Genomic DNA, 15651 nt, shown 5'->3' with positions numbered 1-15651 from the left:
ACGCACCACTGGTGGAAAACCGCAGAACGATTAACTATCACACATTTGTTGTTTCCTTTTAATTAATTAAAATATTTTTGTATTTAGCTACTATCCCTGAATGTTAAATATTTTCAGAGTCATTTAAAAATGCATTACATATGAGCCTGAGCCTCAAAATTCATCGCTAAATGCAAAGTAATTGACATGAGACTGGAATGGATCTTGTAGTATACATTGTTAGTTTCTGTCTCTATCCCATTCTAGAGCACAGATCAGACTTGCATGTAAGAGTTGCCAAATGATTCTCATTAAGAGGATGAACATATTTTCAGTGACATATGTCTGACCGACTTAACTTACTTGGATGGGCACTGCAGCCAGTGACACCAAAATAACATACAGCTGGCAGTCTTTGTTCAAATACACCTAAATTAAATTTAACACCATTAGAAGATGGCCTTACCCTGGAGTAGATTTAAGGTCATCTGCAAATCATTGCAGTGTTAATCACCCCCTTGGCCCTTACAAGAGTTGTATTCATTGTAATATATGTAGTTCCTCATTCTCCAAAGGCAAGTAATTGAAAACACACAAACTGGCAGGTCTCAAGGTTGATTTCTGTTGCACTAGATTTATTTGTAACATAGAATGCCTGATAAACATTTTCATGATTAAAAATGTACTTTGCCAACAAATTATTATGAGGGGGCTCTGAGCATCACATCTCACTTGTTATCCTGCACGCACACAATCCACACAACATAGAATCATAGGACCTGGAAGGGACCTTGAGAGGTCATCTAGTTAAGTCCCCTGCATTCATGGCAGGACTAAGTATTATCTAGACCAAGGGTGGCCAAACTTACTGGCCCTCCGAGCCACATACGACAATCTCCAGAAGTTCGAGAGCCAGGGCACAGCTGCCGGGAGCTGGGGGGTAGGGCGTCAGCCCGCTCCTGCTGAAGCCCCAAGCCCTGGCAGGTGTGCCGCATGGGGCTGAAGCCCCAAGACCCCTCCCCCCCGCCCCGTTTCTGGGGCACCATGTTGTTATAACTACTATTACAGTACTGCCCCTGCACAAACACATAGCAAAGCAGTCCCAGCCTTGGTGCACTTCCAATCCAAATAGAACAGGCTGACAAAGGATTTTCCAGATGGGGACAGAGGCAGAGAGATTAAGGAAATCATCCAAGGTCACGCAGGAAGTCTGTGGCAGAGCCAGCAATTGCCACCCCCTTCCTATTCTCCAAGAGCTAGGCTACTGCCTTAGCAGCAAGACCATCATTCCGCCACGTACAACTGAGTCTCTTGCAAGACCCCAGGATTTATTCTTGGGATGCAGAAGCAAAGCTACAGGCATGGCTGACAAGAGCGGGGAAAGGGAGCGCAGGGTCTGTAACCTCTGTGTAAATACAGTGAAACGGGAGGGGCCCCAAATCTCCCTCGATGGGCCTGGGTTCAGGGCAGACTTACAGTTGGTGTGTGGAGTTTTAAATGAGTTGCTCAAACTAGCTGGTATTCAAGGTTTGATTTTTTTCTTAACTTCAGCATTCCAGCTTCCTCACTTGCAAACATTTTTTGTGTAACCTGTGTGTGTGTGAGAAAGCGAGAGAACACAGAACAACTTTTCTAGCAAGTGTCAGTTGTTGCAATCCCACAAGTCAGCAGATAGCTCAGCCCCCTCAGGAAAGGTTGACAGTGTGACTTGGATTATGACAGCTAGGCCACTGTGGGGGTGTTTATCTCTCTCGCACACTTATACAAGCAGCCTTGCTCCTTTATTTATTTATTTATCACCGAGCACTGAAGTGGAATGAAACCATTCATCAGCGAATCAGAGCACTTGCCTGCTTGGTACAGTTTAACATACAACAGCAGCTGTTCCCAACCTACCAAGAAACATGGAACACCTGACAAACAACAATGCAAGGACAGTTATGCACATTTTTTTTTCTATTGACACTTCAGATTCTTTTACAGGCAGAGTTTCAAAACAAACACACACAACCAGGAAATGCCAGGAGTACATCTTTTTGAAGATCAACAAATAGCAGCTAGAAAATGATTTCTAATCCACTGTTGTTTAATTAAATTCATTTGCTAATGTATTTATTTTCACTGATTTCAAGGATTCATCCTCTGTTCGGGGTGCTTGTTTTTTAACCAACATTCAAACAAATCATTATCTCTATAAAATAAACTCCCCTGACAGGACTTTTTTTTTTAATGTGTTCAAGTTCTGTTTATGATCATAGAGGTTAAGTTCTAGAGAAACAGCCAGGTCAGCTACCAAATCAAAAGTTCATTAATATAGATGACATACCCAAATTACTGGCACTGTCTGAAAATCCACCCTGGAGCATTGGAAAATTTATTCTAAATTATTATGCCATCCTCCCACCGTCTAATACAGGGGTCGGCAACCTTTCAGAAGTGGTGTGCCGAATCTTCATTTATTCACTCTAATTTAAGGTTTCACGTGCCAGTAATACATGTTCATGTTTTTAGAAGGTCTCGTTCTCTAAGTCTATAATATATAACTAAACGATTGTTGTATGTAAAGTAAATAAGATTTTTAAAATGTTTAAGAAGCTTCATTTAAAATTAAATTAAAATGCAGAGCCCCCGGACCGGTGGCCAGGACCCAGGCAGCGTGAGTGCCACTGAAAATCAGCTTGTGTGCCGGCTTGGCACACATGCCATAGGTTGCCTACCCCAGTCTAATATATTATCTATCCCCCAAATCCATCCAATCTGCCGGTCTCTGTAGCTTTCTTCCACAGCTATCTAATCCCATAGCTATCTATCCAATCAATCTATTTAGCTCCCTATAGCTCGGCATCTCCGCCGCGAATCCATCCGTCCCATCAGTTTATCTATGGATCTGTCTACCCGCCGTGGGGAAGAAAGACCGCAAAGCCTTGCAGAAGAAGACGGGAGAACGGCTGGAATTAGATGGGATGTGTATTGACAGACATTCATTTTTATTCTTGTTATTCACGCTCGCTCTCGGCAAAGTCAGGGACCCTTGGCAGCCCAGCGAGCACAGAGGCCGGGTCTGAAGTTTCCACTGGGGCTGGATTGTGCAACAAGCAGGAGGAGCCGAAGAAGACAGTCGCGAGCAATAAACAAAGCCACGTGTCTCCCCCCTGATCTAGGGGCCGGGCTAACGCCGCTCTTCCGGCAACAAAGAGCCCTCGGATAAATACAGCCGCGGCCGCTGCGAGGACACGGACACGGCTCGGAGCGACGGTCGTACAAAATCCCGCACCCCCCCTGCCTAGGCACGCAGCTGGGGACCCCCTCCCGGGCGCGCCCCTTCCAGGCTCCCTAGGGACCGGGAAAGCGGCTTGGCAGAGCTCCCCGCGCCGCGATGCCTTTTCTGGGGCAGGACTGGAGGTCGCCGGGGCAGAACTGGGTGAAGACGGCGGATGGCTGGACCAGGTTCCTGGAGGAGCGACACAGCGGCTATGTCAGTGATCTAAACAGGTGCGTGGCACGAAGACGTTGCACTCGGCGGAGGAGGGAGTTGGAAATGCTGCTGCTGTGTTGCGGGGGGGGGGGGGTTATTGCATTACGGTGGATGGGGGGATTATTGGGGGGGGTGCGGTCTTTGCAAATATTGCATGCCCCACTCTACAACGATTGGTTTGGTTTTTTGTGTGTTTTTTTTAAAGCTTATTTTGCCCTAGGAGCCAAGCTGCCCGTTGCGTGCGTGCGTGCAATGCCTTTGTTTCTGTTTGTGTGCGTCATGAGGAGAAGGAAGCTCATTACCAGAACTAAAGCCCTGCCATACTAAATAGGAGAGAAGCAGAGGGGGAAGGAGCAGCGGGGCTGCATGGGTAGGGAATGGCCCGATGTGTCCGAAAGCTTCCTCGCTCCAGATGTGTGGTGTGTGAGAGTTCTGCTTTTCTTAAACGGGCTGAAGTTTGGGAGACGAAACGTCAATACATTCCCAGACGAAAACTCATCCTGCGGCTTTGTATTTTATTTTCTGCGTGTTAACTGTCGTTTCAGTAAAACTTAAATGTGTGTGTTTCATAAGCAGCGCTGGTTTTAGAAAGCTGCTGAAGTCAGTAATATCTTGTCAGACCTCTGAGTTCACTGCAACGTTCCCAGTGAGAGCTGGAGAGTTTTGAAAAACCAGACTGCAGATGGGTGGTTGGTTGGTTTTTGTTGTGGGTTTAGGCTCAACATCTCCTTTGGCCAGCAGGGAGAGCTCTCTGGAGAGGGGGTTCTGAATTACTCCACATTTGGCTGAGGAGCAGGAACTGGGTCTGGCAAAAGCCTGCCTCCCATTATGTCTGGTTAAAGTTGGCAATGAGCTGTCAGATGGTCTAAGATGGCTTCACTGTGAGAGCCAGTCTTCCAATTTATTAGAGCCTTTGAAATATTTTTTGGATGAGTGCACTGCATTAGCCTACAAGGAAAACTAGCAGAACGTGTGGTTGTTTTTGAAGGTTTTAACTGCTGGAGCCCTCCTCTGCTTATTGTTTGTAAGGCATCACCCCTTTATCTCTGCTCTCCAAAAAAAAAAAAAAAAAACCTAGTTATTTAATCTGAGGATTAGTTATACAATCCTTCATTCTGTAGTAGGCACTGTGGCAACTATGAATACAGAGACCAATTTGGAGCACTTGTCCCACAGCAATTGAGTTACAAGTAATCTGTACTAATTTGAGTGGCTTCTGTCATTTCAGAGCATGCCATATTGAAAAACTGAAATTAAACAACATGTGCAGGTTCTTTGGTTTTTTGTAATAGGCTTGTTAGGGCCCTCTCCCCTGGTTTATTGCTTTGGCATATACTTCAACATGGGCCATTAAACAGAGATCTGCTTTTTGTTCATTAGACATCTTCACGCATCCAAGCATCTAGTCACTTTTAACTCTAAAAGTAAAGATACATGTGTTTATTTTATAGCCAGAAATGTAAAGCTATTGAAGGGTTAGGATCTCTACCCCCTTCTTAATCTGTTTAATGGCCATTTTTCTTCTAAATAGTGTGTGTGGGGGGGGGACATTGGGCTCACCACTTTAATGCTTCATGATCTTCCTAGCTTCTGATGTTTGCAGCCTTTGGCACTAGTGACCTTTGTGGTCTGTCTGAGTGGGGAAGTTAAACTCCGTTACCATCGATAACACCAAGCAAAAGCATGTAAGGATAGTGAAGCACTGAAACATCTGGAGCTTATTTATCCTGGAAGGGTTGGCTCATATACAGCATCTCGCTGTCCGTGAGGTCCTCTCCTAGTTGAATAATCAAGGTCCAATGTCATTTGCAGGGTCATGTGGTCAGTCAGTGGCTCATGCCACTCTAGAACCCAAGATCTGCTTGGGTCTTGGTCCTTTCCTTTAGCTACTAAATCAGGCATCCATGGATTTAAAGGAAAGATTGATACTCTACAGCCAAATTCACTGCTTACGTAATTCACATTCACTGACATTGTACCTGCTCATGTCAGGGCTGAAATTGGATCCAGGATATTTACTGGCTGAAAATTTTATCCCAGGGCTTTAAAGCCTCACCACCTCGACAGCATAGACCTGGGCCTGGAATTTTAAGACCTCTATTGTAGCCAGTTTTGGATTATGTGGTGCCATTCTGTGGAGCACCAGTGAGTCATCTGGTCGGCTGACGTATCTGTGTTCCAGTAAAATAAGCATGTAAACAAAGATACAACTTCTGTTGAAGAGAGGGATTAGTAAGACTCTGACTCTGGCTAAATACAGTGGGCCTGATTCTCTGGCTACTTAAATGTGTGCACTTCCCATTGGGAGGTGCTTGTGTTCACCAGCTGCAGACCTTGGCCCAGTCAGTATATGGGCACTAGAGAGCTACTCCACTTCTCGCTGGCCCCACCTAAGTGTGTGTGGTTCTGCCTTCCTATGAGAGAGTGAACAGTAACTTGTGTCTGAGAGTGGGGTTGATCACATTCTTTGATGTGCTGTGATTTAGGAATATATATGGCAGCATCAACAAGTAAGCCCTGATCTTGGTTCATTGAGGGCTGTGTCAAAACTACCATTCACTTCAGTGGTGCAGGATTGTGCCCTTAACAAGTGTCACTGAAAATCTTCTGAACCACTGCCAAACTGCCCCTGGAGAACTTCCAGGGAACTGCTTCCCTCCTCCCCCATTTTTCCAGAAGTAAACACTTCCTAAGGCTTCCCAGTTCCTGAGCTTAAGAAATATGATACCCCTGAAGCCATTAATCCTTCACAGGTCATAAATAATATTCTTCATGGCTGAGTGGCTTGATTACGCTGCATTCAAAGAAAACATTGGGAAGGCAGGCAGTTAAGCTGTTTACAGTGTTGCATAGGTTGTAGGCAAAAAGACTTTGTTGCTACTGTGGGGTGATGACCAACTGGTTTTGAAACAAGGGATTGGGCAGGCCTTTCTTGCAAGGCCAATTCTTGTTTTTAAGGAGCACAGAGCGAGGGTTGTGTAGACTGATGACCTGGTCTGGAGATGAAACAATAGAATAGCATTCGCACACACTGTTGTGATGGAAACGACTAAAGATGACTTGAAGGAAACATGATCTTGCTGTAAATTGCAAAGGGCACATGATCTCTTTGCAGTGGTGGTTTTCATTGTACTTTTTTTTTAACAAGCTTTTAAAAAGAAAGGTTGGATTATAAACTATCAGCTTGATATGTAAATAGGAAGAATGTCTGGATTGGTAGACATAACTGTTGTTAACTGCAAAATAATTAGATTGGCGCTGTTCTTAAATTCACTTTGAAAGAAAGGGTCTGATCCAGTTTACAACAGTTCCTCTTTAAGGTTCATCTAGTCCAGTATCCTGTCTCTGACACTGGCCAGACCAGATGCTTGGCAGGAAGGTGCAAGAACCCCTTAGTAAGTAGATTGGCATGGGTGTAAATCTGCCCCATGCACGAGGTCTCAGCCAGTAATGGTATAATACAGGTTTCAGATTATAGAATCATCAGTAAATTCACAGTCAGGGTTGTTGAGATTTACGTTTTAAATCGAAACTGAGATGCCTCTCTTTCACAGTTTAATTATTTGAATTTAATCTCTGAATCTGGCACAGTAATTCATCATAGGACAATTACATGTTCTGTGGAATTTGTTTTTTAGTAAAGTTTTGACTTTTGTGCAGGAATTTTCTTTAAGTGCTCCCTTCTTGATACTTTATTCTGGCATTCTCTCACTTTTCTTTTAGTTCCTCTAGTTAAACCACAGTTACCACAGAATCCAAACTTCACACACACCTGTCTCCGTCTCTGACATAGACCGCTTTTAACCTTCTAAAACCAAGCGCCTAGAGAAGTATATCCCCAATTCAGAACATCCTAATTGAGCTGTACCGGTAATACCCAGCGGAACTGCAAGTTCCGTCAGCTGTTTCCGTTTTCCGATGCTGCCAGCCTGACTCACTAGCTCTACTCCTTACAGAGGTAGGAAGCCAGGAAGGCAAGCTAGACAGCAGAGGACATAGAGGTGGGCTCCCAGAGAGGTGCTGCTGTAGGGCCATATGGATAAGAGTGGTTGTGGGGAGCAAGTAGAGTGAACAGGAGGGTACAGAAGAGAGTGAAGATGTGTGGGGAGCCACCAGTTATCCCTCCTTATACCCCATTAATACCTTCATGTCCCCAGGCTCTGTGAGAGGTCTTCATTCTCTCTAGCTCTAGTCCGTCTCATGGATCCACTTATATGCATCAGACCAGAACACTCCTCGTGCTTACTGCAGGAAGACACTGCCTCAGGAGCAGAGTCATTCGCTCTGTACAGTATTAGTCAGATGACTAAGAACCAGACTTCAGAATGTCAGAGCAAGGATCTGTCATGTAATTTGTCTGCACAGCCCCACACTCTCAGTGCCACTGCAGAAAAGCTGATAACGAACCTTCCATACATTACTGTGATACACTGTCTTTTGTTAGTTATATATCCTTTGTCTACACTTGTTTTTGAGCAAGCTGATCGCTTTAAGTTACTTTGTTTTGCAGCAGAGAGAGGTGGGAAAAAATTCTGTCTTTAGTGGGGCTTTTCCTTTTTTATTTATCTAGCATCAGATATTTTAAAAATGTTATTTAAAAACTGGAACAATAAACAGCACACAAGTGCCCAGCTAAGGTTAAAGGTGAGCTCAGTAGGAAGGGAAACAGCTTAACTATTTAACATCATACCAAAAGGGACTGCTTATGTGCACACATATGCACACACACAGGAGGCTCTCAGTGCAGTGTACAAAGCGGTAGATTGGAGCATTTTTTTGAGCCCCAGGAGTGTAATGAGATTGGCCCCTCTCTTGAAAGAGGAAAGCAAGAAATAGGTACTTTACAGGCCCGTATAAGTATAACTGAAGCCAGTGATGATAAAACTGAAAACACAGGACCAGACTTTCAAACCAGGCCCCTCCAATACAGATCTCCTCCTTTCTTCCTCCAGGCTCCTAGAAAGGAGGATGCTCTTTTTTTCACTTCTATTTCCAACCCCCAAGTCCCCTGATGTGATGCTTCTCTAGCTGTCCTGTAGCCACGTGATTCCTACCAGGATGTGTGTGTCTCTACTGCTCTCCCCATCACCCGCAATCCTCCCACTGCTGCTCACAGCTCTCCCTAGCAGCAGGAGGATCTGCTGCCTTTCCCTGCTCTCCACAGGTTTCTGAACAGCAGCAATGAAACTGACCAGAGTCTTCTCAGTTTCACTCTGCAGCTTGGCAGTACTTAATTCAGAGTTAGGCAAACATCACTGGGCTTTGGATCAAGCTCTTAAAGTCAGTGAGTCTTTTTCCACTGACTTCACTGAGTTTGGGATTATACTCTTAAAAGGAAAAAGAAAGAGCTCTAGGTCCCTTTGCCAGATATTATACATTCAAACAAAAAGAAATGCACAGCCTTTCCAAATGCAGGAAAGGGAAAAATACACTCTGGCCACAGATCCCAACCCTTCATACATATCACCCACTTGTCTACAGACTCTGGAAGACAGCCACCGAAACATGAATCAGGGTTGTGCTATCTTTGTATTCATCAAAGTTAAAAGTTATGGTTTGTTTGTTTGTTTTTTTAATTAAAGCTTAGTTTTCTCCCCAGCCCTTCCACTAATTGGCAGGAAAAGCTTCTTACTCACAACTAGATAGTGAATTCTTCAAGCACTCTGGTTATACACCTACATAGTTGTGCATTGTGCTTTATAAAACCTAGCACACCCCTGCCAGAAGGACTTGCAATCTAAGTTAGGTAGAGCATATGATAGGAATTGATGACCTCAGACAAGCAGGCAGAGGTAAAAGGAAGGACAAGGGTGCTCTACTACAAGGTCATGAAGTTGATTGTGTAACATGCTTTGGGTGTGCTCCTATTCACTATAATTATGTATATAATCTAGCACAAGAATTGGGTCTGTGAGGTATTTGAATGTTTTATGAGAAAAGGTCTTCATTATTGGACTCTAAAACTGCTTATAGTTTTCTATAGAACAGCACTAGAATGAGCTGTTTAACAGCAAACAAACATGGGTTCCTGGAACCAGATACGTGGAAAAAGTAAAATATAGTTCTTACAGTTAATAAGTTCCCCGGACCACAGAATAAACAGACTCTCTGCCTTGTGTCATTCACAGTTACTGCAAAAAGGAGGATTACAACAAGGAGAATCTCTTCAACAGCATGAACTATGATGTTGCTGCCAAGAAGAGAAAGAAGGACCTGCTGAATAACAAGACAAAGATCCAGTGTAAGACAGCAAATGGGGGACTTTTAAAACCAAAGTTGCTTGAGGATGATTATAAAACACACACACACACACACACACACACACACACACACACACACACACACACACACACACACACACACACACACACACACACACACACACACAAAATCTCTCAGAAAGTGTATGACCTCCAGAAGTCTCTTGAGAGTCTCTGCACCCATGTTTGACCTAAGTAGAGAACTTGGATACATTTTAATATGAAGATATATGCCTGTGTTATGAATCCCTTCTCCAAGTGTTTGTACTTGTTGTGTTCAAATTTTTGTCATTTGTATTTGGCAGAGGGAGAGTAATTTTTTCCTATGGTACATTCAAGTGAACCAGTTCCAATTTTTTTCCTCCTATAGACTTCCTTGTGCACAACAGATTGAATTCATTCTCCTTTCCACATATGCACTTAAAACCCATTTATGTTAATGGGGGTTCCAAGCCTGAGTGTGAATTCTGATCCTACCTCTGTTACACAAAATGCATGCAAAATGAAATCTAGGATTCAGACTCGCTCTCAATAGAGGATGGTTTGAACTCTGTTATATGCATAATTGGCTTCATGTGGCTGGATCCATGGTATTCTGCACAGACACAAGGGCGTGTGGATCTGATTGCAGGATTGATACCTAAATTTAATGCATGTGAAGGCTACAGACATCAACATATACAGAGAGGACGTGAAATAAGTCATGATTCTCACTGTATTATTGGCTCACTATGCAACCTCCAGGATCTTTTCAACAGCTGATGAGAGACTTTAGTCCTTGATATGATTGTAGTTAAATGTGCAGTGTGAACAAGTTGTTACTATGACAGCCTTTGTCCAGATATGACCTTAGTCACTGACTTAAATGGAGTGATTCAGGATCTGCACTCGTGTACATGTGTAACTTCTGTTTCCAGACTTGAGTGTATATATCTTGGCATTCAGTTTCCTCTCTGTGGAAATCAAGTGTGTGTTTCTGGGAGTGAGGGGATGTGGGGGAACTTTTCATCTCTAATAATGTTAGTTGATAAATGGCCACTGTGTAATATACTGAATGTCCTAGCTCAGTGAGGTGAATGGGATGGGAGAGGGCTGCCTGGGTTCCTATCTCTTGGATCGGCTATTGTATAGCTGGAGATATCTTTCTGCAAGGTTGGGTTAACAATACAACAGCATGATGTGTGTTTTGGAGGGAAGGCGGAGGTGTCACACTAGGGAGGAGAGGAAAGGTGTTTATAACTCCTCTTATTCAGAGGGCTGAAAGGGAAGCTTTTGGGAAGGGACCTCCCACAAAACATGGAATGTTTCAGGCCCAAATGAGATTTTTGTTTTTCTGTTTTAGAAAGGATCACGCAAGTGATGAAAGCCGTTTCTAATGGAACTGCCTATATAATTCTAACTCTAGTACTCGCTGTTATAAACACTATAGTGACTATTAGTCTAGTGTCTTATGACACGTTAATCCAAACTCTGTAACTGAGGTAATGAGTAATTAATGAAATCAATAATAACAAACTCTGGCTGTCAGCCACGTTTATTGTCAGAGAGCAAAGAAAACAAGGGGCTGTAGTATGTTCACAGCATATAGATTAAATATCTACAGTCTTGGACTGTGTCCCTGAAACACAAACCTTTTCTAGGGTCCTGGCTGTTGCCTTAGATAAACGAATGTGGAAACAAAGCAATTCATTGATGGTCTGATTCTGATCTGTGTTACACTGGTGTAAATCGGAAGCAACTCCACAAGGGTCGGTGGAGTAGTGCCATGATAGAACTGTTGTGAGAGTAGAACTGGGCTTCGTCTTTCTGCAAAGTTAGGGTTTTATTATATGTAAAACAAGTGAAGAAAATCTGTCTTTGTCTCCACAGATTTCCATCAAGAAAAATGGATTTATGTCCACAAGGGAAGCACAAAAGAAGTAAGTACCCACTGGTTTATTTCCCCCATAGCATTTGTCCAAACAGCGTTTTTTATGGGGCCAAATCCTCAGGTGGTGCAAGTCAGCACAGCTCTGTTGAAATAAATGGAGCTGTGCTAATTTATACCACCTGAGGATCTGTCCTATGATTATTATTGCAGTAGTGACTACAAGCCCCAATTAGGGCTACATTGGGCTAGGCTCTGTACATATTTAAAACAAAAAGATGACGTTGTTTGCTTGCTTCTACCAAAATCTAGTGGTAAACTAAGCAGCGGCACAACTGCAGGCGTTCCCACAGGTAAGTCCTAGCAAGAAAAGCACTGCAGTTCAGCAGCACAGTTCAGCTGTGTGTGTGTATAGAGAGGAGCAGCTGTAAGAAACCATATTGTACATAGGCCCTTCATGTTGAGCCCTAGGAATGCATTACTTTCCCTGTCTGGTGAAATTATTGAAAGAGATCAAATTGAGCTATTTTGAGGTCATGGATAGGGCTGAGTTCCCTTCTTAGAAACAGTCATAACTCCCATTGGGCTGCATTATCTGGGGACATAAATAGACACAGTTCCATTGAAGTCATTGGAGATGTGCCCGCTTACCCCAGCAATGAGTTTGTCCCCTAGCATGCCCCCATAAGTATGTTAAGATGCTATGCTGGCCTGGACCACATACATCCATGACTCTCTCTTCAGATTACTGTACAACAAAACATGACCGAGCTTTGTTCTTTTCCACTCAGCGTCATGGCTACTGCACCTTGGGAGAAGCTTTTAACAGACTTGACTTCTCAAATGCTATCCTGGATTCCAGACGGTTCAACTATGTTGTAAGGGTGAGTATAAGGCCATAACTTACTTCTCTGTAACTTCTAGCGCAGACACCAGTTGCTTAACTTAACTGAGCTGAGAACAAATTCTGCACTGGAAAAGATCTGCAAGACTGTGCTGTGGTCTCCTTGCGTGCAGGAGGGAAGCTTCAAGAACTAGTTAATGAAGCATTTTCTGATGCATGGAAAGGAGGGTCCATCTGTTAGAAATTGCTGCATGGGCAGGATAGATCACACATAGCCTTCCTTCAGATCCAGTGAAAATGGGGGCTAGTGTGGGGGCGTGGAACAAGGTCTACACTTCCTCCAGATTTCCTGATCAAACTGTTTATTTTGAAACTTCTTAGGTGTTAAGTCTGTATGTGACTGAGGTGGAGGCAGTGTTTGTTGTTTAAAGTAAAGTTATTGCCATCTGTTCAATGGCCTCTCTGAAGTGAGATGGCCATCTCAGCTGTGTTCCTAATGAACAGGTCTCCATGTCACAAGCTGATAAATAAGGTAGCAGTTTTCTTGACAGACTCAGCAGAGTGTGCAATAGTCACAGGAACTGACCATGTACTTGCTTCTGGAGGCGGTCCATTCAGCTCATGGTTGAAGCACTCTGGCAAGGAACTGTGGGAGAACTTTGTAATGTTGATGCTTGTGCTGTATCTGCTTTTGGAGAGCTTCAGGGTTTCCAATCCAGCCCCTTACTGAAAGCTAAATTCAAGGTCTGGTTGATGTAACTCCACCTTTGGTGTATGCTACAAAGTATGAGATGAAATCCTGGGCACCGCAGAGAGCCCACGGTTCCCCTGCATGGCGTGTTTGAGATGCAGGTGAAGGTTACAGCTCCCTGAATCCCATGTACACTAAACCTGCGGTGACACACTATGGGATGGGAGAAGTTTGAGAGTGGGATGTATAGGATCCTGGCGAACTTCAAGGAATCTCTGGCTACAAACTCTGTGAGAAAGCAGAGCTGCTATTACAGGTTCATATGTTATGGCAGCTTCAACAGACCAGCTGTTCTGTTGCCCTGGCCCTGGCATAGCTTCTTATTTGATCGAAGGATAAATTATCCCCAAGCTTCTGTGTAGGTTCCCCACGCCAAGCCCTCTTACTCTGGGTTTTCACAGAAGACCAAGAGTTTATCTCACATTCGCAGCATTCAAAGGGTGTCATTTTTATTCCATGATTCTGTGTGCAGTAATGTGTTTACGTGCACATTATCCACAAATGGATCCGTAATTTCAGAATATGCTCATTGAGACTGAGAATTCCATCAGCTAGTTTTTAATGGCAAAAAAGCAGCTAGAACAGGGGTTCTCAAATTGGGGGTCAGGACCCCTCAGGGGGTCGCAACGTCATTACAAGGGGGGGTCTCGAGCTGTCAACCTCCACCCCAAACCCCACTTGCCTCCAGCATTTATAATTATGTTAAATATATTAAAAAGGGTGTTTAATTTATTAGGGGGGTTGCAATCAGAGGCTTGCTATGTGAAAGGGGTCACCAGTACAAAAGTTTGAGACCCACCGAGCTAGAAAATCTGTTAAAAATTCAAGGTTGTCTATAAACGGCTCCTTTTCACATTTCATCAGCCATTAATCATTGGGAGAGCACCAGCTGTTTAGGGTTTAGATTCTGGTGCAGAGTTTTTGCTGGCATGTTGCTCTTCCCCCGTGAGCCAAATGTGATAAAAGAGTCAGCCAAAAAGATGATACTCGTTAGGCTGGCCTTGGATCCCTCACCTGTTGTCTAGTCAGATGTAGGTCAGGCATCCCAAACGTCCAATCAAAACCTCGCAGTGTAGGATAGAGGTGTCTCTGTTACTCAAATCACCATGTGGTTAACCTCTTGCTGCCCAGTGGGGTCACTGTTAATTGCATGAAACTTAATCTAGGCCCCTTTTTATTTTTTTGTCCTCTTTAATTCATTTTATAATACCCATCACCCACGTATGTAATGAAGTGGCATTTCTTTTTAAATACCAGTTATGGGACTAGTTAAGCTATTGTGCAAGCTACCACAAATCGGGTCAAATGCAGTTTCTAGACTCATGGCAGACTTTTATGGGCACTCCTCCAACATAATCATAATCCTTCTTTGCCTGGATGTTGGGCATGATACTCTCTTGACATTTTAAGAAAGGACAGTCAAATAGCTTCTTAAATTTAGATTGGAATAAGGATGGGAGGTTGACCTGATGTCTTTCCCCTGCCCCCCTCTTTCACTTGGGTTGATAATTGATGATGGGCAGAGGAGTAAGGGAATCGCTTCTCAGCTCCTGCTGCCCATCACTTCCCTAGTTACACACTTATGATTCATCACTGAAAGTTCAGATATTGTCTTCTAAAGCTTCCGTGCAAGTGGAAAAACTCTGGTGCAGTGAGTATTCCAGGTGGTGTCTAATGCTGTATATCTAACATTCCATGCAGCTTTGTACCCTTTGATTAAGGTAAGCTCCAGATGCAATCGTAGTAGGAAGAGCTACTGATGAGCCATTCACTAAGCACCCTCAGTTTGATTTTTCAGAGGGGCTGAGCCCCTGCCGCTCCTGCTGACTTGAGTTGCCATTGTGGGTGCTCAGCAGTTCTGAAAATCAAGTCCCATACGCGAGACACAGAATCCTAAAGGATGGTTGTTCCTCCTGTTTAGAAATGTCTCTAGCACTTCAAAGAACACGCTATATGCTCTGAGATACCATTTGGAAAAGGGCCTGACTCTCATTTACATGCCTCTTCACATTACAAGAGTGGCATAAAGGGGGCCTTAGTGTGAATGAGAGTCAGGCCCAAACCAGTGGGAAAGCATCTTTCCGACATTAGGCTAAATTCATTAATGGAGTTGCACCAAAAATCAGCTTGGCCCATGAAGTTTTAGATCTTGTTGATTTAATTTTGCAGGGCTCTGCTCTGTGACTGCTTAAAGCTTTGACCAGGAGATAAGTAAAATGAACGGTGGCATTTCCATAGTGGAAGTAACAACATTCAAGACTAAAATCAGTGCATGCTCTCATTTGTCTGAATTACCTCCCACCTGAGCTTTATGAAGTTTTTGCCAGTAGTCTTAACAAAGTGTGAAACTTTCTGATTTAAGATGACTGATGGTTTGTTTTGTTTTTTTAATCTGCCAGTCTTAAATGCGGAGACCATGGTTCAAATGTAAAACTGGTTTCTTCAATGAAAGCCTTCATGAGCCAAGTCTCTGGT

The 15651-nt window shown here is 43.6% G+C and overlaps 1 protein-coding gene across 3 annotated transcripts in view; it reads left to right on the top strand.

The window, feature by feature from the left end:
• Positions 1–3182: 3182 nt before the first annotated feature.
• The window catches only part of FBXO32 (F-box protein 32), a 33682-nt gene continuing 21213 nt past the window's right edge, over positions 3183–15651 (top strand). The window contains exons 1-4 of one of the 3 annotated variants that reach the window (XM_039524958.1): positions 3183–3471; positions 9583–9695; positions 11584–11633; positions 12373–12465. In XM_039524958.1, the coding sequence (XP_039380892.1) occupies positions 3356–3471; positions 9583–9695; positions 11584–11633; positions 12373–12465 (372 nt within the window). In that variant the 5' untranslated portion in view covers positions 3183–3355. Of the gene's footprint in view, positions 3472–3742; positions 3880–9582; positions 9696–11583; positions 11634–12372; positions 12466–15651 lie in introns of those variants that run through there. The other 2 variants (XM_039524960.1, XM_039524959.1) reach the window with 2 other exon arrangements.

Source organism: Mauremys reevesii, linkage group 2 (genome assembly GCF_016161935.1).
Source record: "Mauremys reevesii isolate NIE-2019 linkage group 2, ASM1616193v1, whole genome shotgun sequence".
Lineage (NCBI taxonomy): Eukaryota > Metazoa > Chordata > Testudines > Geoemydidae > Mauremys > Mauremys reevesii.
The sequence above is the reverse complement of the archived record's forward strand: the minus strand, read 5'-3'. Positions and strand labels throughout refer to the sequence as shown.